At 42.0% G+C, this 22,374-nt stretch overlaps 1 protein-coding gene across 1 annotated transcript; it reads left to right on the top strand.

The window, feature by feature from the left end:
* Positions 1–5,343: 5,343 nt before the first annotated feature.
* LOC310634783 (butyrophilin subfamily 1 member A1-like) lies at positions 5,344–22,107 on the top strand (the record flags this gene model as incomplete). Its single annotated transcript, XM_083353319.1, has 4 exons — positions 5,344–5,419; positions 12,812–12,910; positions 17,800–17,898; positions 21,587–22,107. The coding sequence occupies 4 exons, from the start codon at positions 5,344–5,346 to the stop codon at positions 22,105–22,107; spliced, it is 795 nt and encodes a 264-aa protein (XP_083209445.1).
* Positions 22,108–22,374: the final 267 nt, after the last annotated feature.

The raw sequence follows: 22,374 nt of genomic DNA, 5'->3' as shown, positions 1-22,374 counted from the left end.
GGGCACAATCCAGCAGAAAAATGAAATGCTTTCTTCAGGTATGAAGGGAGAAATGTCCCTTAGAGGTTTCCAGATGAGGCCAGTTTGAGGAAGATTTATTTCAAGCCCACCCCCAAAAGTAAAGAAGTAGAAAAGCAAATTGGTGAACTTGAGTTCAAAAGAAACGTTCACCTTCCAGTGACACAATATCAGCCATCCGAGAGTGATTGTGGGTTAAAAAACATAGCTGTGTAGCTCAAGGCTAGTTATAATAAGTTCACATCTTGAATTTAGATCCATATCTCATTCAAAGTGAGACCTCCCTTTCTAGAGGAATGATTTATAAACACTCTGGGTAGGTGCACTGCATAGGCATTAACACAGGGGTGTCAAACTCAATTTCATTGAGGGCCGCATCAGCATTGCGGTTGCCCTCAGGGGGCCGGGTGGGTGTGGCCAGGGTGGGCGTGGCCTACTGGGTGGGCGTGGCCAGCTCTACATCGTTCGCATCAAGGGTGCCTATGGGGGGGGGCCGGGCAGGAGTGGGACAGATCTGAGGGTCTCTGGCAGAAGGAGATGGGACCGGGGCAAGAGCCAAGGCAGTGGGGGCTGTTCCCTCACTGTTTCCAGGATGGCTTCGCGGGCCACAGGAAACCACTTTGTGGGCCAGATCTGGCCCCCGGGTCTTGTGTTTGACATGTCTGCATTAATAGAAGGGAAACATATCCCCAAGTACCATATTCCTTCTGCGTAAGTTTCACAATATCTGGGTGGGGTTAGTCCTCTAGATGAAACCAGTCATACATCGGGAGCTATATACTCCTCCCCCCCTGCTGAATGGAGGAAGAAGGGCAAAGATAAAACTTCTAGAACAATGGCTTCAGCGCTGTGGCGCTTCAGCAGATTCTGGAATGGAAGGGAGCAAAATAAAGAACTGAAGGATTTAAACTTTAATACAGGTACTCCTCAGTTTACAGCCCGGACTGAGCCCAAAATTTCCATAGCTAAGCAAGGCAGTTATTAAGATAGCCATGTCCCGTTTTATGACCTTTTTGCCATGGTCATTAAGCAAATCACCACAGTTAAATGAATCATGTAATTGTTAAGCGAATCTGGCTTCCCCCATTTACTTTGCTTGTCAGAAATGCCCTAGGAACGTTGCAGACGTCAATCCCAAGAACCCGAGATACAGTTGCCAAGTGCCCAAATTCTGATCACTTGACTGTGCAGATGCTGCAACGGTCATACGTCTGAGAACCAGTTGCAGTGTATGCCTCCCAGCATACACAAAGGACAGCACAGCAGGAGGCTGATGGTGCAGATCAGCAGAGGGGCTGGACAGCTCCGGGCGATAACTGCTCACTCAGGATAAGCCTAATGACTTAAGCTGTTGACAGCCCCAGGCATGGTCAGCCTGGTGGGAAGCCAGGATCTACACCCATTGTCACCTGCACTGGCAGGAATCCCAGGTTTGAACTGATTGGATGCCATCCACCTGGGCAGGTACAAATAGACGCCAGGCTTCCCTGTTCCCCCAGTTCGTTCTGTTCAGAATAAACTCATCTTTACCCCAGCTCTGTGTCCGTCTCAATGTGAAGCACGCGACTTTACACCAGTCATAAACCACTTTTTGTAATTTTGAACAATCACTAAGCAAATGATTGTAAGTTGAGAACCACCTGTAGAGGCAACGAAGAGAACATGTGAAAAGACCAAGTTTAAACGGCACCATCAACACACCGAAACTAGCAATCATTCATTTGAACAAGAGAGAATTTGGGGGAGGGAAAGTAGGAACAAAATTAAAGTTTCAATCAAACCTCACTTTTACAGAGAAATGGAAGGATGTCTGTTAAAGCCAAACATCTGTTAAATCAGAATTTAGGGAAATTTTACACAAGAGCTAATTTGTGCACAAGGTAGTCAAATCTTATGTAAATTATGCAACCTGTATCTTAATTATGCAATGTGACTTTGCAATTTATTTTAAATTACTAATTTTTGCATTACCCAGGTAACATTTACTGTATATAAAATATGAAGTCTGGGGGTTTTTTTTCAATTGCATCCAGAGTCAACTGATAGGGTGTGTATAAAACAGAAAATTTACTGTATATACAATTGAGCAAAAGCAATTCTGAAAAGACATTCAGTTCTTTGATTCAATTGCTTATTTTTCCCATTTATCTTATTACTTCCAGTTCTCCCAAGATTTGGGGGCAGGAAGCCTTAATCCTTGGCCCAATCAGACAAAATCTGTTGTTTTGGGGTTTTGTAAATTAACAACGTAAGAAAAACTAGATGGCATGCAAAAGATGCTTTCTTCTCCCAAAAACTATTTTCTTTCTTTCAAACAGCAAATCTGACTCTGGATCCAGGCACAGCCCACCCCCAACTCCATGTGTCTCCTGATTTGAAAAGCGTGAGATGGAAAGAAATGAAACAGCAAGTGAAGGGCAGTCCTCTGAGATACGAACTTTTGACCAGTGTCCTAAGCCACGAGAGCTTTAACTCTGGGAAGCTCTGCTGGGAGGTGGAGGTGGTTGCAGAAGGAAACTGGTGGGGGGTGGGAATTGTTCGGGAGTCTGCAAACCGAAATGGGCCCATTCGCCTTCAACCAAGTGGAGGTTACTGGGGAGTGCAGCGAATTCATGGACAGCATCAAGCCACCACTCAGCCCAGGATAAATTTGTCACTGAGTCATCCGCCGAGAAGGATCCGAGTTTCTCTGGATTATTCCCAGGGCCTCATAGCATTCTTTGATGGCGACACAAATGCTGAAATCTTCACTTTTCCTAAAACCAATTTTGCTGGAGAGAAGATTCATGCTTGGTTCTTGATCTATAAGTGGAATGGACAGCTTCTCCTGCACCCGTGAGATGGTGGAGCAAAGGGGTCATCACATGAAGATCTTCAGACTATCTGCCTTCAGTTCTCTTCCAATACTTGTCTTTCTCCATTCACACCATTGTCACGGAAGTCTTTGACTTCCTTTGACCTTCCTTTCCCCATTTGATTTAGAAGATAACTGCATTATCTTCTAAATCAAAGGCCTCCTTCTACCTCACCTTCCTCGTGTCTCCTAATGCCACCTCTAGCCAGCTAACCAGAATCAAATATTTAAGGGATGAAGTCCCAGATATTTTTTCAAACATTCAAATATCAAAAAACAACACATCCACGGAGATTAAAACACAGGGGGAAATGGATGTGTCTGGGAAACCCCAGCAAAGGATAATTCTAGGATCAGTAGGATATTTTTAAAAGAAGGGGTATATTTTAAGAGAGGACCCGACCAACGTACTTCCACGGGTCAGATCGCTATGGAAGCATCTTAGATGCCTTTTAAGTCTTCACACAATGGTGACTTCACTTTTTGAGGGCCACCTACTGCACGTTCTTCCTTCCACTAATCTCTGAATTTAGGGGCTCAGCAAGGCATTTGCTGGATTCCTCTTTCATTGCTTTTTAGTATTACTCATCGGCTAAAAGAGAAGAAATAATTGAGTCTGATGGCTAAGTATCTAAGATTCAGAACATCAAAGGAAAGGGGGTATATCATGCCTCATTTTTAGCAAGTTGTGCAAAGCCAACTGCTTGTTTTTATCAATAAATTATGATTGTAAAACTGTGTTTTAGCATGACTCGGCAAGTTGTTCACTATGAATTGGAAGAAGGAACCTCATGAGCATCTGGAATTCACCCATTATGAATAATGCCAATTGGTGAGATCTATAAGTCCCACAACTACATGTCATTTCAGTGGGCAAACAGTAAGTAGATGAAACCGAGATCTCCTCTAATAATTTGGAATCTGGAGACAAAAAACACTTTTTTCTGTCTTCTTTGGGAAACCCCAAATCAGCTAAGTTTGAAAGTTGTTGTAGGCTCATTGGAAAACAAAGAACTCTCTTTCGTTTTCCTAATTAAGTTGACAAAGTGTGTTAGAGAATTATTGTCATCGTACTGCATATGGAATTTCCTGACCCAGTTCTACACATTAATCACCCATTGCTTCAGTGAGGTGTATCTACACCATAGTCAGCAAAAGGCCTTGGTTCTTTGGTATAGAATAGATAGACCATTTTCCTGTTCTTCTCATAGGTGCCCAAACACAGTCAAAGTGTTCCCAGACTCTCATATTCAGAGTTTAATTAAAGCAACTTTAAACTCCTCGCTATCTGTAACTATAGGGACTGGCTCAGTGGGTTAGGATGCTGAGCTTGTTGATCAGAAGGTCGGCAGTTTGGCGGGTTGAATCCCGAGTGCCGCGTAGCAGAGTGAGTGCCTGTTACTCGTCCCAGCTTCTGCCAACCTAGCAGTTCGAAAGCACGTAAAAATGCATGTAGAAAAATAGGGACCACTACGGTGAGAAGGTAACAGCGTTCCGTGCGCCTTTGGCGTCTAGTCATGCCGGCCACATGACCACAGAGAAATCCTCGGACAAGTGCTGGCTCTTCGGCTTTGAAACAGAGATGAGCACCGGCCCCTAGAGTCGGAAAGGACTAGCACGCATGTGCGGGGGAACCTTTACCTTTACCTTTATCTGTAACTACTTCTTTGCCTCTATCAAGTCTCAACTTTTATGGAGCCTCTTGCTGGGAAGTCAGATGGCTGCCCCGTTACACACTGAGATCTGCTTGGCTGGTTCAGATGCACCATTGCAATTGTGTTCACTCTTCACCTATGTTTCCTATACTGAACTTAAGAAAGAAAATAACTTGGACTTGGAGAGATAGAAACAAAATGAGCGAAACCCAAACATTTAGTTCCCAAAGAAATATTGACACTAATTTCTAATGGAAGGAGAGCCTATATGCCTACAAAGAGGCTCTTAAAGCTTAGATAGAACTTTTTATTTCAAGGCACCTTCTTCAACACTGTAGTTGTGAGTCACTAGGGGCTCATCGCCATGTCCTGGGATGATTCATTCTGTTGCATAGGAGGTGTGCCAGCAACAACTCCTTCCAACTACTTTCCCAATCCAGTCACTTGACTTCTTCCTCAAGACTTGCGGTAAACACCTGCAACTAAGCTTAAAGAAATAGGGTGGGAAGTAAAGAGCAGAAACGGCTACATCCATGTCTGAATCAGGCTGAAAAGACATCTCAGCTAACTATCCTATGGGCAACTTCAAGCATCATTGTGCATCAATTCACTCCTGATGATTGTAACTAAGGAATAAGCTGGTCTCCTCTCCCCCTTGGGCAAAAAAAAATATTTACTAACTCGGAGGCTGGCTTTGTGAAACCAGTTACACAATTGTATCAGACTGGCTGTTTGAAGAACCTTGAAGAACTGCCACTTCCTCTTGCGAAGACTATAAAACTTGCTGCCACCAAAATTAATCAAAAGTTCTAGAAGATGGATGAAGATGGATATATGAGTATAGACCCAAGTAAGAGAGAACATCCCTTGCCAGCCATTAAAGGAAAGAAAGGTAATATCTTATAGCTATTTATTTTTCCTTATTTTACTCTGCATATTGCCACTAAGTTGTTTTTTTTTAAAGGGAAGTCAAGTAAAAAAATGAAAATGAATCTGGTCCCTGTTGTTCTTGGAGAAAAAAAAATTAGAGACAGTGAATTCTAGTTCTGCCTTAGTCATAAAAACCAGCTGGGGGACTTTGGGCTGCTTACTCTCTCTCAGCCGAACTCACTACACAGAGTTGTTGTTGTGGGGAAAATAGCAGGATGAAGGAATATTACATATGTTTGTCACCTTGAGTTGTTTATAACAGTAATAAAGGCAGGATATTAAATAAATGTATAAATTACATCCAGAACCTAGAAACTAAAACAGAGATGTTGGCTGGCTGGCAGCATAAACAACTGAGCTTTTTTAAAAAGGCAATAAATCTCATTTCGTACAATGGAACAAAATTGTGGAAAGATAAAAATCATTTTTACACTTTACAGAATTACAGAATAACAAAGTTGGATTGGACCTTGGAGGTCTTCTAATCCACTTCCTGCGTAAGCAGGAAATCCTATATAATGACAGACAAATGGCTGTTCAAGCTCTTCCCACAACGTCTGGAGGCAAACTGTTCCACTACTTCATTGACAGGAAATTTCTCCTTAATTCTAGGTTGGATCTCTCTTTGATAAGCTTCCATCCGTTACTTGCCCTCAGGTGCTTTGGAGAATAGGTCAACCTCCTCTTCTTTTGACAGCCCCTCAGATATTGGAAAACTACTATCATGTCGCCTAGTCCTTCTCTTTGTTAGAGGAGACATATCTAATTCCTGCTACCCTTCTTCATATGTTTTAGCCTCCAGTCCCCTAATCATCTTTGTTGTTCTTCTCTACACTCTATCTAGAGTCGCAACATCTTTTTTATATTGTGGTGTCCAAAACTGGAGCTGGTATTCCAGGTATGGTTTTACTAATGTAGGATAAAGTGGTAGTAACCTTCATGGGATCTTGATGCTATCCCTCCTTTGATGCAGCCTAGGACTGCATTGGGGTTTTTTGGCAGCAGCAGCACACTGCTGGCTCATACTTAAGTTGTGGTCTGGTAGGACTCCAAGATCCCTTTCACAGTTTGACAACTCATCATACGAGTGGAACACTAATATTGCACTCTACTCGTACTAGTGTATTACTAGCATGGATTGTCACTAGTATCATGCTGGTGGAAGTCGTACGACAACTTGTCATGCTAGTGGAATTCTTTAGAGAATGAATTTCCCATATTAAGTTTCCTTCTCTCCCTGGCACAGCATTGTATAACGTGTTAGGTTTCTTGTTTTGCAAACTGTGCTTCAGAGAGATCAAGTAATCCCATTCTTGCCCCATCAAACTGTCTACATACAATATTGTTTTCCTCCTTCTCCCTCACCTAATGATCTAGTAATCCTAGACAGAAAAAAAAGAAAACTGGAGAAAAAGGAATACAGATTCACATCCACATGACTAGAGTTCTCTCAAGATAAACTTCCATACTTCAAGATTATAATTTCATATATGTGGGAGGAAGAGTAGTCTGCAAAAAAAGTTTACATTCCTTTTCCAATCATTTTTGTTTTATAAAAATAGCATTTTGAAGGGAAGGCTGCATATGAAGCAACTTAACAGACTTCTCCCACATTTTGAGTATTTAAAAGTCTAATTTCTCTTCCTTCATGTGAACGGAAAATGAAGCTACTGTGTCCCATGATGTACTTTGTTGGCGCTGCCTGGAGAGAAGTTCTAAGTGGGAAATTCCAGTTGCTTAATATCTGTTCCAATACGTGTGTGGTATCTGCTTAGGGTGGCTTTGCTTTTTCCTGTAGAGCAGATTATCCCAATCCACTAGACATGATGGATTGCTAAGATTTTATGAGTAGAATGGCACTGTCTATAATCATTTACTGCAAGAAAAATATTGAAGTGATTATTGTAGTCTGATCAGGCTACATTTAGAGAAGTGAGCAACGAAGCAACTTTAGAGAAATACCTCATTTATATACCAAATGTCTCTTACTTTAATAATACACGGTCTTTTTATGTATTTTTAATATTCTGGATTTACAAGTCTCATGTTCATCTCTGAGGGATTTCCCTGGAGCTCATCTGCTGGGATCTGCCCAGATCCTCTCAACCACAGGAAGTTGTGGTCAACATACCTTCTCCTCTCTGCTCCCTGTTTTCCACAGCTGTTCTCTTTGGGCACCAGGGGAGTGGGGCTGTTCAGGTGGGCTTGCACCTGATCCACAAGGAACCCAAAGGTGCTGTTAAAAAAGGCAACTGGACTTTGTTTGAAGACATTTCACTTCTCATCCAAGAAGCTTCTTCAATTCTGAAGAAGCTGAAGAAGCTTCTTGGATGAGAAGCACAACGTCTTCAAGGAAAACAAAGTCCAGCTGCCTTTTGAAAAAGCACCTTGGGGACAACCAGGACCTGGATGTTTGAGAATCTCTATAGGCAGATCCACAAGGGAAGTGGCAGAACTTCACTACCTCAAGGCACAACCATGCCTCACCCACAAAAGAAGTATTGGGTTTGAAGATGATCCCAGGCTGGTGGAGGTTGTTGTCTAAACAAAAATCTTTTTGATTATTCTTCTCTATTTCCTCCCATACTTCCTTCCAGTGGAGCAGTTTGTAAAGAATCTGGTCTACTGTGCTAGGCTGCATTAACAGAGGGATAGAATCAAGATCAAGTGAAGTACTAATACCACTTTACAATGCCTTGGTAAGGCCACACCTGGAATACTGCATCCAGTTTTGGTCACCACGATGTAAAAAAGATGTCGTGACTCTAGAAAGGGTACAGAGAAGGGCAACAAAGATGATTGGGAGACTGGAGGCTAAAACATATCGGGAACGGTTGCTGGAATTGGGTATGTGTAGTTTAATGAGAAAGGGACGCGTTGGCTCAGTGGGTTAGGATGCTGAGCTTGTCGATCAAATGGTCAGCAGTTTGGCGGGTCAAATCCCAAGTGCCGCGTAACAGAGTGAGCACCTGTTACTCGTCCCAGCTTCTGCCAACCTAGCAGTTCAAAAGCACGTAAAAATGCAAGTAGAAAAATAGGGACCACTACGGTGGGAAGGTAACAGCGTTCCGTGCGCCTTTGGTGTCTAGTCATGCCGGCCACATGACCACGGAGACGTCCTCGGACAAGCGCTGGCTCTTCGGCTTTGAAACGGAGATGAGCACCGGCCCCTAGAGTCGGAAACGACTAGCACGCATGTGCGGGGGAACCTTTACCTTTACCTTTTAGTTTAATGAAGAGAAGGACGAGGGGTGACATGATAGCAGTGTTCCAATATCTCAGGGGCTGCCACAAAGTAGAGGGAGTCAAGCTATTCTCCAAAGCACCTGGAAGCAGGACAAGAAGCAACGGATGGAAACTAGTCAAGGAGAGAAGCAACCTAGAACTAAGGAGAAACTTCCTGACAGTTAGAACAACTAACCAGTGGAACAACTTGCCTCCAGAAGCTGTGAATGCTCCAACACTGGAAGTTTTTAAGAAGAGACTGGACAGTCATTTGTCTGAAATGGTATAGGGTTTCCTGCCTAAGCAGGGGGTTGGACTAGATGACCTCCAAGGTCCCTTCCAACTTATTATTATTATTATTATTATCCAAGATTGGACTGTCATTGTCTGGATTGGTGGAAGGATTTTAGTCCTTGATAGCGAGTTGGAAGTCCACGTCCCCTTTCGATCCTGTGGATGATGCTATGATTCTCTCTCTATATGGAAGGTCTATATCCTGGATTTTTTTTCTCCTCCCGCCTTTGTAGGTAGTCCTCGACTTACAACAGTTCATTTAGTGACTGTTCAAAGTTACAGTGGCACTGAAAAAAGTGACCTATGACCATTTTTTCACCCTTATAACCTTTGCAGCAGTCCTGTGATCATGTGATCAAAATTCAGATGCTTAGCAACTGGCTCATATTTATGGTGGTTGCAGTGTGATCCCCCTCGGTGACCTGATGAGGAAAATCCATGGGGAAGCCAGATTCACTTAACAATCAGGTTACTAACTTAACAACTGCTGTGATTCATTTAACAGTTGTGGCAACAAAGGTCGTAAAATGGGGCAAAATTCACTTAACAAATGTCTTGCTTAGCAATAGAAATGTTGGGCTCGACTGTGGTCGTAAGTCAAGGACTACCTGTATATTGTAATGGGCTGCAGCCAATTTTATCTGAGGCACCCAGTGTCAGCCTTTTGACAAAGGGAGGAGAAGCAAAGCTAGGGGAATCCACTAATCCCCTTCCATTGCTGGTCTTTCCTTAACACCATTCACCAGAAGTGGGCTCAGAAATCTGGACAGCAAATTTTAGGCTAGCAGACTGCTTGAAGGACAGATGCATTGCAGGTTAACATGACCGTCTAGAATAGAATAGAATAATAACTTTATTGTCACTTTGAATATACACTAATCGACATACATTAAAATGAATTTTTTGTTGCATACAGCTCTCAAAGGGTCACCACCTCCGATATGTTGTTGTTAGTTGCGAAGTCTATGGACCGTGACCCCATGGACAACGTTCCTCCAGGCCATCCTGTCCTCTACCATCTTCTGGAGTCCATTTAAGCTCACGCCTACTGCTTCAGTGACTCCATCCAGCCACCTCATTCTCTGTCGTCCCCTTCTTCTCTTGCCCTCAACCTTTCCCAGCATTAGGCTCTTCTCCAGTGAGTCCTTCCTTCTCATTAGGTAGCCAAAGTATTTGAGTTTCAACTTCAGGATCTAGCCTTCTAAAGAGCAGTCAGGGTTGATCTCCTCTAGGACTGACCGGTTTGATCGCCTTGCAGTCCAAGGGACTCGCAGGAGTCTTCTCCAGCACCATAGTTCAAAGGCCTCAATTCTTTGGCGCTCAGCCTTTCTTATGGTCCAACTTTCACTGCCATATATCGCAACTGGGAAGACCGTAGCCTTGACTATAAGCACTTTTGTTGGCAGGGTGATGTCTGCTTTTTAGTGTGCTGTCTAGATTTGCCATGACTTTCCTCCCTAGGAGCAAGTGTCTTTTAATTTCTTGGCTGCAGTCCCCATCTGTGGTGATCTTGGAGCCCAGGAAAATAAAATCTGTCACTACACTACATAAATATGACATAAATAAAATAAAATAAAATAATAAAATAAAATAAAATAAAATAAAATAAAATATAAAACAAAATAAAATAAAATAAAATAAAATAAAATAATAAAATAAAATATAAAACAAAATAAAATAAATAAAATAAAATAATAAATAAAATAAAATAAAATAAAATAAAATAAAATTAAAATAAAATAAAATAAAATAAAATAAAATAAAATAAAATAAAATAATAAAATAAAATAAAATAATGAAATGAAATAATGAAATGAAATGAAATGAAATGAAATGAATCTGGCAGTGGCTTTAAAAACATCTTTCCTAGGAAAGATTCAAAGAACACATAACTCATCCCCTTAATTTTTGTTTCAGAAGCTGCATCTGCCTATAATACCTCCTCTCTGTAGAACCTGAACTCAAGACAGTGAGGTGCTAGCCATGAATAAGGAAGCAAAACGTTCCCCTCTCTAAATTACCCTGTGCTCTGTAAAATTATCTTCACAGACACCAACCTAAGGATCACGAGTTGTTCTTTCTGGTCTTGACAAAGGCTGCTATCTAATTTTTTGTCATGTTCTTATCTCTGGGCTCATTATGTCACATGAAGCCTTTCTAAGATATTAGTAAAAAGGCAAGCTATTTAATGCTGAGTTGGGAAGCTTGGCTGCATTTTTTTTTAAAAAATAAGCTTCTCTAAATGAATGGTGTTAGTGTTTTGTTATTGTTGTTGCTTCACTTTGTGCTTCCAGACGCACACAACAATGCACACGGCACCCCTGCCTGTTTTATTTTCTAACTGAAACATCCTTTTAAGGTAGACTGGGCTGAGGGAGGGAGTATGATCAGGTCACAGTCACTCAAATTTCTGTGGAGGATTTCAACCTATTCAAGGCCTTTTATATATATATGTGTGTGGACTAGCAATATATATTAACATTTCAGCTAGATCAGTAAAACATAATAAAATATAAATGTCAAGATGTGATGCCTTGGCTAACGGATCTCAATGGTAAGTGATACCATAAAGGAAATTGAATGGTGTGGTAAATGTGGTTGGCTGGCATTCAGCAAGCTAAGCATAATTTTCAAGAACAACTTCTCCCTATGCCTGAAGAGAAAAGTTTTCGATCAGTGTGTGCTACCTGCTCTAACATATGACAGCGAAACATGGACACTAACCTCACAATCGATACAAAAGCTATGAGTGGCGCAAGGAGCCATGGAAAAATACATGCTCGGCATTACAAGACAGGATAGAAAGACCTGCACGTGGATTAGAGAACAAACGAAAGTATACAATAATATCATCAAGAGAGTAAAAGAGCTGAAAGAGAAATGGGCTAGTCACACAGAAAGGAAAATGGACAGCAGGTGGGCCAAGGCAGTCATAGAACGGATCCCACTTGATAAAAAGCATCCACGAAAGTGACTTAGAACAAGATGGATTGACGATATCAGCAAGTATTGCGGGCCCAATTGGCAAAAGAAAGCCCAAGACTGTATTGGTTGGAAACATGTGGAAGAGGTCTTCATCCTACAGTGGATGGAACAACAGCTAAAATGATTATGATGATTTTTATGTACTGCGCTCTTGTGAAATAGCACGTGGGTTGCTGGAGCAGCTAACGGCTCTTCAGCAACCCAGACTACAAGTCTCCTGTGTTGCAATTGGCTATCTCCAGGCAGCAATGGTTGATTCAAACCTATTGGCTGCCACCTAGGGGCTAGACTATATATTGCAGCTAGTTGCAGCCATTTCCCCAGTACAGTTCCAGCACAAAATAAATAATGAGTTACTCTGTACTCCGTTCCGCATCTTCATTCCTGCGCCAAAGAACCCGCTATTTAACAATGATGATGAAATGTCAAAAGGATCCATGTTCAAACTCCAATGTCTAGGCCATCTAATCATTGAAACACAGCATCGTTTATATTTAAAAAATCAGATAGTGGACCGGTATGTGCCCTGAGCTTACAGCTGGTCACAATGTGACCTACAGTTTGACGTGGGATCCCACAGTCACACTTAGGGGAGGATGCTATACCCCATTTATAACAGTACCAGCAGATGCTGTGTGAGGGGCGAATCCTATTCAGGACTGTCCATAGCTGAGGTGATTGTTCAAAGCTTGGCACCTTTTTTGTGTGTGGGGTCATTCATATGTCTTCCTGTGTCTGGGTGTTCAGCCACCCATTTGGCTTTCCACTGGGAATTGTCGTTAAAGTTACAATACTTCACGTAAATTAAGGAACGGGTGGTGAACTTCATGATTCCCTTCCAATCCCACAGATCCTTCGATGAATCCTCTCATATGGAAAATTCTGCTTGGCATTTCGACTGTAGGAAACGTGGCCCTGGCTGTGCTTTTGATTGTTCTCACTCTTCCAGGTAAGGAATGTTCTGCTTTGTTCCTTGAACCTGTCATCGTACTCTCCGGCCACCCTATACAGGTAGTCCTCGACTTACGACCACAACTGAGCCCAACATTTCTGTTGTTCAGTGAGACATTTGTTAAGAATCGAATCGAATCGAATCGAATCGAATAGAATAGAATAGAATAGAATAGAATAGAATAGAATAGAATAGAATAGAATAGAATAGAATAGAATAGAATAGAATAATGACTTTATTGTCACTCTGAATGTACACTAATCGGCATACATTAAAATGAGATTTCGTTGCCTTCAGCTCTCAAAGGGTCACCACCTCCGATATACATTGCATAAATAAGACAAAAATAAATAAATAAATACAGAATTATGCATATAACCACATATATTATATGACACAGAGAAACAATAGTTAAGTGGGTTTTGCCCCATTTTATGATCTTTCTTGCCCCAGTTGTTAAGTGAGTCACTGCAGCCATTAAGTTAGTAACATGGTTGTTAAGTGTATCTGGCTTCCCCCATTGACTTTACTTGTCAAAAGGTCACAAAAGGGGATCACATGACACTGTAACCATTGTAAGTGTGAACCAGTTGCCAAGCATGTGAATTTTGGATCACGTGACCATGGGAATGCTACAAAGGTTGTAACTGTGAAAAACAGTCATAAGTCACTTTTTCCAGTGTCACTGAATGGTCACTAAATGAACTGTTGTAAGTCAAGAACTACCTGTAGTGGTTAGAATGTAGTACTGTAGGTTACTTCTGCTGACTGCTGGCTGCCAGCAGTTCGGCAGTTCGATTCTCACCATCTCAAGGTTGACTCAGCCTTCCATCCGTCCAAGGTCAGTAAAATGAGGACCCAGATTGTTGAGGGGGGGGGCAATAGGCTGACTTGGTAAACCGCTTAGAGAGGGCTGTAAAGCACCATGAAGTGGTACATAAGTCTAAGCACTATTGGTATGTAAGTGCAACTCATCTGCTAAACAGGAGTGATGTAGACAAATAATGGTGATTTTCCATCAGTCCGAGTGAAGAATATATATTACACTGCATACATCACTCATAATGTGTGAAATTGCAGAGGGTAAGGGAGATAGCAATAGCATATACTGCTTCACAGTGCTTTGCAGCCCTCTCTAAGCGGTTTACAGAGTAGGGTATTGGCCCCAATAATCTGAGTCCTCATTTTACTGACCTTGGAAAAATGGGAGGCTGAGTTACCTTGAGCCTGTCAGGATCAAACCCTTGGCAGTCAGCAGAATTCGCCTGCAATACTCCATGTAGTTATACTGTGCCCCCACGGTTCCTTCAAGATGCACTTGAAAAAAGATAGGGCAGATCTGTTTCCACATTGACAAGGGGAAAAACATGGCTTAGGTCCAAATCAGAAGAAAGTATGTGATTAGGCAGACACCTCCCTAATTCATATATATATATATATATATATATATATATATATATATATATATATATATATATATATATATGTAGATCTAGAGTCTCGGGTTTCTTCCCGCGTTCCTTTCATCTTCAGAAAGTTGTGGCGACGTTTCGACAAAATCCCATCCATCATCATCAGGCCGGAGTGTTCCTCCTGCTGCTTCCAGGAGCAATGCGCATTGCTCCTGGAAGCAGCAGGAGGAACACTCCGGCCTGATGATGATGGATGGGATTTTGTCGAAACGTCGCCACAACTTTCTGAAGATGAAAGGAACGCGGGAAGAAACCCGAGACTCTAGATCTACATATATATATATATATATATATATATATATATATATATATATATATATATATATATATATATGAATTAGGGAGGTGTCTGCCTAATCACATACTTTCTTCTGATTTGGACCTAAGCCATGTTTTTCCCCTTGTCAATGTGGAAACAGATCTGCCCTATCTTTTTTCAAGTGCATCTTGAAGGAACCGTGGGGGCACAGTATAACTACATGGAGTATTGCAGGCGAATTCTGCTGACTGCCAAGGGTTTGATCCTGACAGGCTCAAGGTAACTCAGCCTCCCATTTTTCCAAGGTCAGTAAAATGAGGACTCAGATTATTGGGGCCAATACCCTACTCTGTAAACCGCTTAGAGAGGGCTGCAAAGCACTGTGAAGCAGTATATGCTATTGCTATCTCCCTTACCCTCTGCAATTTCACACATTATGAGTGATGTATGCAGTGTAATATATATTCTTCACTCGGACTGATGGAAAATCACCATTATTTGTCTACATCACTCCTGTTTAGCAGATGAGTTGCACTTACATACCAATAGTGCTTAGACTTATGTACCACTTCATGGTGCTTTACAGCCCTCTCTAAGCGGTTTACCAAGTCAGCCTATTGCCCCCCCCCTCAACAATCTGGGTCCTCATTTTACTGACCTTGGACGGATGGAAGGCTGAGTCAACCTTGAGATGGTGAGAATCGAACTGCCGAACTGCTGGCAGCCAGCAGTCAGCAGAAGTAACCTACAGTACTACATTCTAACCACTACAGGTAGTTCTTGACTTACAACAGTTCATTTAGTGACCATTCAGTGACACTGGAAAAAGTGACTTATGACTGTTTTTCACAGTTACAACCTTTGTAGCATTCCCATGGTCATGTGATCCAAAATTCACATGCTTGGCAACTGGTTCACACTTACAATGGTTACAGTGTCATGTGATCCCCTTTTGTGACCTTTTGACAAGTAAAGTCAATGGGGGAAGCCAGATACACTTAACAACCATGTTACTAACTTAATGGCTGCAGTGACTCACTTAACAACTGGGGCAAGAAAGATCATAAAATGGGGCAAAACCCACTTAACTGTTGTTTCTCTGTGTCATATAATATATGTGGTTATATGCATAATTCTGTATTTATTTATTTATTTTTGTCTTATTTATGCAATGTATATCGGAGGTGGTGACCCTTTGAGAGCTGAAGGCAACGAAATCTCATTTTAATGTATGCCGATTAGTGTACATTCAGAGTGACAATAAAGTCATTATTCTATTCTATTCTATTCTATTCTATTCTATTCTATTCTATTCTATTCTATTCTATTCTATTCTATTCTATTCTATTCTATTCTATTCTATTCTATTCTATTCTATTCTATTCTATTAAAGCCCTACATGGCAGGGGTCCGGAGTACCTTAGGGAACACCTGCTGCCGGCGTCTACTTCCCTCCGCCCTGTGCGTTCCCACAGAGAGGGCCTCCTCAGGGTGCCACCGGTCAGAGAATGTAGATTGGTGGCCCCCAGGGGGAGATCTTTCTCTGTGGGCGCCCCGGAGCTATGGAACCAGTTACCGGTTGAGCTCCGGACGGCGCCCGATCTTCGCTCCTTTCGCCGCGATCTGAAAACATACCTGTTCGAACAAGCTGGCCTGGCCTGAGGGGGGATTGGTGGGGTTTTTTATTATCATTTTATTGGGGTTTTATTAATGTATTTATTGTTTTTATGGGCATGTATTTAATTACTTTTTAATTTTTGTAACTTTGTGTTTTATTCTTGCCCTGTACACCGCCCTGAGTCCTTCGGGAGAAGGGCGGTATAGAAATATTAATAAATTAAATTAAATTAAATTAAATCAAATCATCATCATCATCATCATCATCATCATCATCATCATCATCATCATCATTGCACAGTCAGCCAGATGTTCAGACTGGATTTGGCATTTTTATCTACCTATTGAGTCTTTACCAAGGACCTGGGACAGGCAGATGTGGATGTTTGATGGTATTACAGATATTGTCGCAGGATATCTAGTAAGGCCGCCTTTTGCAATTGACCAATGGTGAATTCAAGTGGTGCTCCAGTTGTTTTGGGATTGCACCGAGGGCGCCTATTACTATTGGTACTACCTTTGCTTGCCTTTGCCATAGTCTTTCTATTTCTATTTGTAGGCACTGCTACGTCCACTATCCAGACTTTTTTGTCTTTCTTATCAACAATTGTTAAGTCCGGGGTGTTATGTTGCAGGTGCCTGTCTGTTTGAAATTATTATTATTATTATTATTATTATTATTATTATTATTATTATTATTATTATTATTATTATTATTATTATTATTATTATTATTATACCAGGTGATGCATGAATTGAGGAGGAACAGCTAGAAAAAATAACACAATATTGTGATTTGCAAATTGAAGTCGAGTGGCTATGGAAGAAGAAATTGATGGTTGTACCAATAGTTATAGCAGCCCTTGGAGCAATACCCAAAGGGCTGCCTAGATACATGGAAATTTTGAACTTATTAGATCTGAATATCCTGACTTTGCAAAAAAACACCCCACTCGGAACTGCCTATATACTCAGATATTACCTTAACAGCTCTTAGATTCTTGGTTAGGACTTGAATTGTTAAGTATTTACCAGTCCCAGACTGTGAATCAAATTGAAGATAAAACATAACAACGGCAGCAGCAGCAGCAACAATATCAGATGCTACCTTAAGAGCTCTTGGGTCTTTGATTAGGACTTGAACTGTTAAGTATTTACCAGTCCCAGACTGTGAATAGAATTGAAGATTAACCATAATGCTAGACAAATGTAGTTTGTGATGTTTTCCTCTTATTCATGCGGGTTTTCTTTTTAAAATAACTCCTTAAACCATTCCCCAACAACAAAACCTACAAAATTCCAATGTTTTCTATTAGAGGTGTTTGTGTGTGTGTGTGTGTGTGTGTGTCTGTGTGTGTGTGTGTGTGTGTGTGTGTGTGAGAGAGAGAGAGAGAGAGAGAGAGAGAGAGAGAGAGAGAGAGAGAGAGAGAGAGAGAGAGAGAGAACCAGGATGAATTATCACATAGGTATTTATTTTGTGAATCAGAATAAATTATCTCAGATGGCGTCCACGCTCTAAAGTTGACTTATTTCTTAAGCTTCACAGAAATTCAGTGAACCGAATCTTCCATCAAAGGCAATCCCCAGTTGCATGATGAATTGTTTTCCTTGCCGATCGGCTAAGGACAGTGTAATAGGTAAGCTCTGCTTTTTCCAGCCTGAAAATGGGACTCTTTTCGTCTCCGCTTTCAAACAGATGCCCCATAAAATTCATATACTGGTACATGTACTCCTCGACTTGTAACTATAATTAGGACCAGAATTTCTGCTGCTAAGCAAGGCCGTTGTTAAGTGAGCCGTGCCTCATTTTTGACAATTTTTGCCATGGTCGAATCGCTGCAGTTGTTCAGTGAATCATGTGTATTAAGCAAATCCAGTTTCCCTCACTGACTTTCCTGAAGGTGGCTGTAAAGGTCAGAAAAGGTGATCACGTGACTCTGGGACATTGCAACGGTCATAAGTACATTCAAGCAGCTGAATTTTGATCATTTATTAATTAATTTATTTATTTATTAGTTGAATTTATATACCGCCCTATTCCCGAAGGACTCAGGGCGGTTCACAGGGCAAATCATGAGGATACCACAACAGCCATCAGCAAAGGATTCGTCATAAATCACTTTTTTCATTGTTGTTGTAACTTCGAACGGTAACTAAACAAATGGTTGTAAAACAAGGGCTTTGTTTCATTGACAGGGCCAGAATATTTTTTAATGGAATCCTGTTATGGCCCAGTGAGGTTCCCTATCAAAATGGGCAGAGAATTGCAGAATAAAGCAAGGAACACCTGGTGTTCAGATTTTGCTGAACACCTATAGGACTATATCAGGGGTTGGCAACCTTGGCTCTTTTATGACTCGTGGACTTCAATTCCCAGAATTCCTGAGCCAGCATGGCTCAGCTTGGAAACTTCTTCCTTTCCCCTCAGCATGGCTGTCTCAGGAATTCTGGGAGTTGAAGTCCACGAGTCATAAAAGAGCCAGGTTGCCTACCCCTGGACTACATCAACTGGTCACTTCTCTCTGTAGTAACTACACTCTGCTCTTGCAGTGAGCCTTGCTAGACAAATGGGCATCCAATTGCCACATGAATTAAGCCCGAAGTAAACAGGGATCACCCATCTGGGGCTGGGACCGTATTCCCCTGCCTGGTTTTTCTGCCTGAAGTAAGAAAACAACTTGGTCACAATTTTTCTCCCTTTGGGCATAACCCAGCAGAAAGTGAAAGGCATTCTTCCAATATTAATGAATTACATGGGAGTGGTGCATTTCCAGGTGAAACAAATTCAGATATGGATGTATTTTCGACTTATATCCCATATCTCAACCCTGTTATTACAAGTGATCCTCAACTTACAGCAGTTCATTTAGTGAGAGTACAAAGTTACAGGAAGGCCTGGAGAAACGTTGTCCATAGGGTCTCGATGAGTCGGACACAACTTCGCAGCTAACAACAACAACAACAACAAATTTACAACGGCACTGGAAAAAGTGACTTATGACCATTTTCACACTTACAACCATTTCAGCATCCCCATGGGTCACGTGGTCAAAATTCAAACACTAGGCAACTGACTCATATTTATGACAGTTGCAATAATATCCCGGGCCATATGATTCCCTTTTGTGACCTTCTGGGACAAGCAAGGTCAATGGGGAAGCCAGATTCACTTAACAACCATGTCGCTAACTTAACAACGGCAGTGATTCCCTTAACAATTGTGGCAAGAAAGTTCGTAAAGTGGGGCAAAACTCAGTTAACAAATGTCTCACTTAGCAACAGAAAGTTTGGGCTCAGTTGTGGTTGTAAGTCAAGGACTATTTATAACAGTGATGGCGAACCTTTTAGAGACCGAGTGTCCAAACTGCAACCCAAAACCGACTTATTTATCGCAAAGTGCCAGGGCTGCATCAGCATTGTGGTGCCCTCAGGGGGTGTGGGGGGCGTGGCCCACTGGGTGGGCGTGGCTGCAGTGGTCATGGCAGACTGGGTGAGTGTGGCTGGGGCCAGTCCCTTGCCATCTCCGGAGCATCCCTGGGGGGCCAATGCTGTTTGCTCGCTCACTTCCTGCCCTGTCGCTTCCAAATGCCATGTGCTCGCTACTCTGGCGAACTCTGCTGGGGCAATGGCACGCATGCCCACAGAGAGGGCTCTGAGTGCCACCTCTGGCACGAGTGCCATAGGTTCGCCACCACTGATCTATAACAAACTCACTTCCTGAGTGTGGGATTTTATAAAGCCTGAAGGATGAGATTTTAGGAGAGGAAAAGTAAATGAACCTTGGCGTGGAGTGTGTAGCCTCTCTCTCACAAACACCAGGACAAGCCAGAAAATCCTGGTTTGAGATCTCCACTTTCTCTCTTGAGTTCCAGGGTGTCTGTCTGGAGCCAGTTTTCTCGATGAATTGGTAGCAGCTAAATAGGTAGTCATGCGGATGGTCCCTAAGTTTACGACCACCACTGAGCCAAAAAATTCTGTTGCTAAGCGAGACAGTTGTTAGGTGAGTTTTGCCCCATTTTACGACCTTCCTTGCCACGATTGTTCGGTGAATCACTGCAGTTGTTAAGTTAGTAACACAGTTGTTAAGTGAATTTGTTTTCCCCGTTGACTTTGCTTGTCAGAAGGTCACGAAAGGGGATCACGTGACCCTGGGACGCGGCAACCGTCGTAAATATGAGCCAGTTGCCAAGCATCCTAATTTTGCTCACATGACCATGGTTGTAAGTGTGAAAAACAGTTATAAGTCACTTTTTCCAGTGCCTTTATGTAACTTTGAACGGTCACTATGCGAATGTTGAAGACTACCGTACTATCACCACGTGGTTACTGAATGGAGGGATTTCCCCACCCCTGGAATTCAGGTAGAGGCTGGCAAGGCCCAAGGAGATTCTGGATGAGTAATGCTAGACTGCACACACACACACACACACACACACACACACACACACAGAGAGAGAGAGAGAGAGAGAGAGAGAGAGAGAGAGAGAGAGAGAGAGAGAGAGAGAGAGAGAGAATTTTTATTTTAATAAATTACGACTAAGGGCAGATGTGAAAAAGAGTGCTTAGCATCAAGTTTACATGGCATATCTTTATACTAGTTAATATTTATTAATCTGAGCAAATCAAGGAAGGGAGAGTAGGAACAAAATTGAAATGACAGTCAAATCTGCAGTGCAAGGAAAGAGTACCTCTTAAAGCCAAATGTCTGTTGAATCAGCATTTATGCAATGTACATACGGCAGAATGGACATGATTTGTAGATAATAGATGCAAACGATGTATACATTTACCGTAATTGCATAAATTATGTGACTTCATAACACGCAACAAAGATGTTTTTGCTTTCACTGCATTAAAAGGTGTATTGCTTGGGAGCAGAAAATAAAATGAATTTTAGTTTATGGAGCCAGAACAACCCCTATTTGAAATTATACTATAATTAAACTCTTTGAGGTACTTGTCTATAATTTCTTGGCTAAATTTACCTTGCTCCCATGGCTTTCAGTTAGAAAGCCTTCATCGAATAATGAGCTAGGATTCTTTTTTTCCCCCCTAAACCAACTTGCTTTTCTTGAGGACTAGCCGCCAGCTTTCCCAGGGATCAAAGAAACTTTTAACTTCTTTTCTTCATGGATCCCCACTGGAACAGAGTACTTGTTTGAGAAGGATAGGATTACCAGCTTACGAGCAAGCCTCTTGGTCTATTTGAAGATATGATTGCAGCGCAGTCCGGCCACCAGCTGTAATATTTTTACTAATTAAACTAAATGGCATTTAATAAATGGTAATTCCTTCTCCCCCACAACTTTTCTTCCTTCAACACAGCAAATCTGACTCTGGATCCAAACACAGCTCATCCCCAGCTCTACGTATCTCCTGATTTGAAAGGTGTGAGGTGGAAAGACATGAAGCAGGCTGTGAACAGCAGTCGTCTGAGATACGATGTAATGGCTAGTGTCCTGAGCCACCAAGGCTTCAATTCTGGGAAGTTGTGCTGGGAGGTGGAGGTGGTAGAGGGAGGGGAATGGTGGGCTGTGGGGATCGTTAGGGAGTCTTCCAACAGAAACGGGCCGATTCTTCTAGATTCTCGTGGGGGCTACTGGGGAGTCCAGCGAATTGAGAAACGTTATGAGGCGATCACCCAGCCCAGGACAAATTTAACATTGTGCCATCCCCCCAAAAGGATCCGAGTTTCTCTGGACTATTCGCAAGGCCTCTTAGCATTTTTTGATGGTGACACGAATGCTGAAATCTTCGCTTTTCCAAAAGAAAATTTCAATGGAGAGAAGGTTCACCCGTGGTTCTTGATCTACAAGTGGAATGGACAGCTTCTCCTTCACCCGTGACACAGTGGAGCAATGGGCTCATCGCCTCGGAAGAGCTTCAGACCATCTGCCTTCAGCTCTCCTCCACTCGTTCTGTTTCTCTTTCTGTTTCTTCACCCCATTTCTCTTTCCTTTGCCTTCGATTTCTTTCTTTTCCCCCTATCGCCATTCCCAAATAGCCCCTCCTCCATAATCACCGTGATCTCTTCTAGATCAACAATTTCCTGAACTGCAATCATTAGCTATGCTTCAAAGTAAATAAAAAATAATAATAACGAAAAAGAACTG

Source organism: Vipera ursinii (assembly GCF_947247035.1).
Source record: "Vipera ursinii genome assembly, chromosome: 2".
Lineage (NCBI taxonomy): Eukaryota > Metazoa > Chordata > Lepidosauria > Squamata > Viperidae > Vipera > Vipera ursinii.
This window is presented reverse-complemented; position numbering and strand designations above follow the sequence as displayed.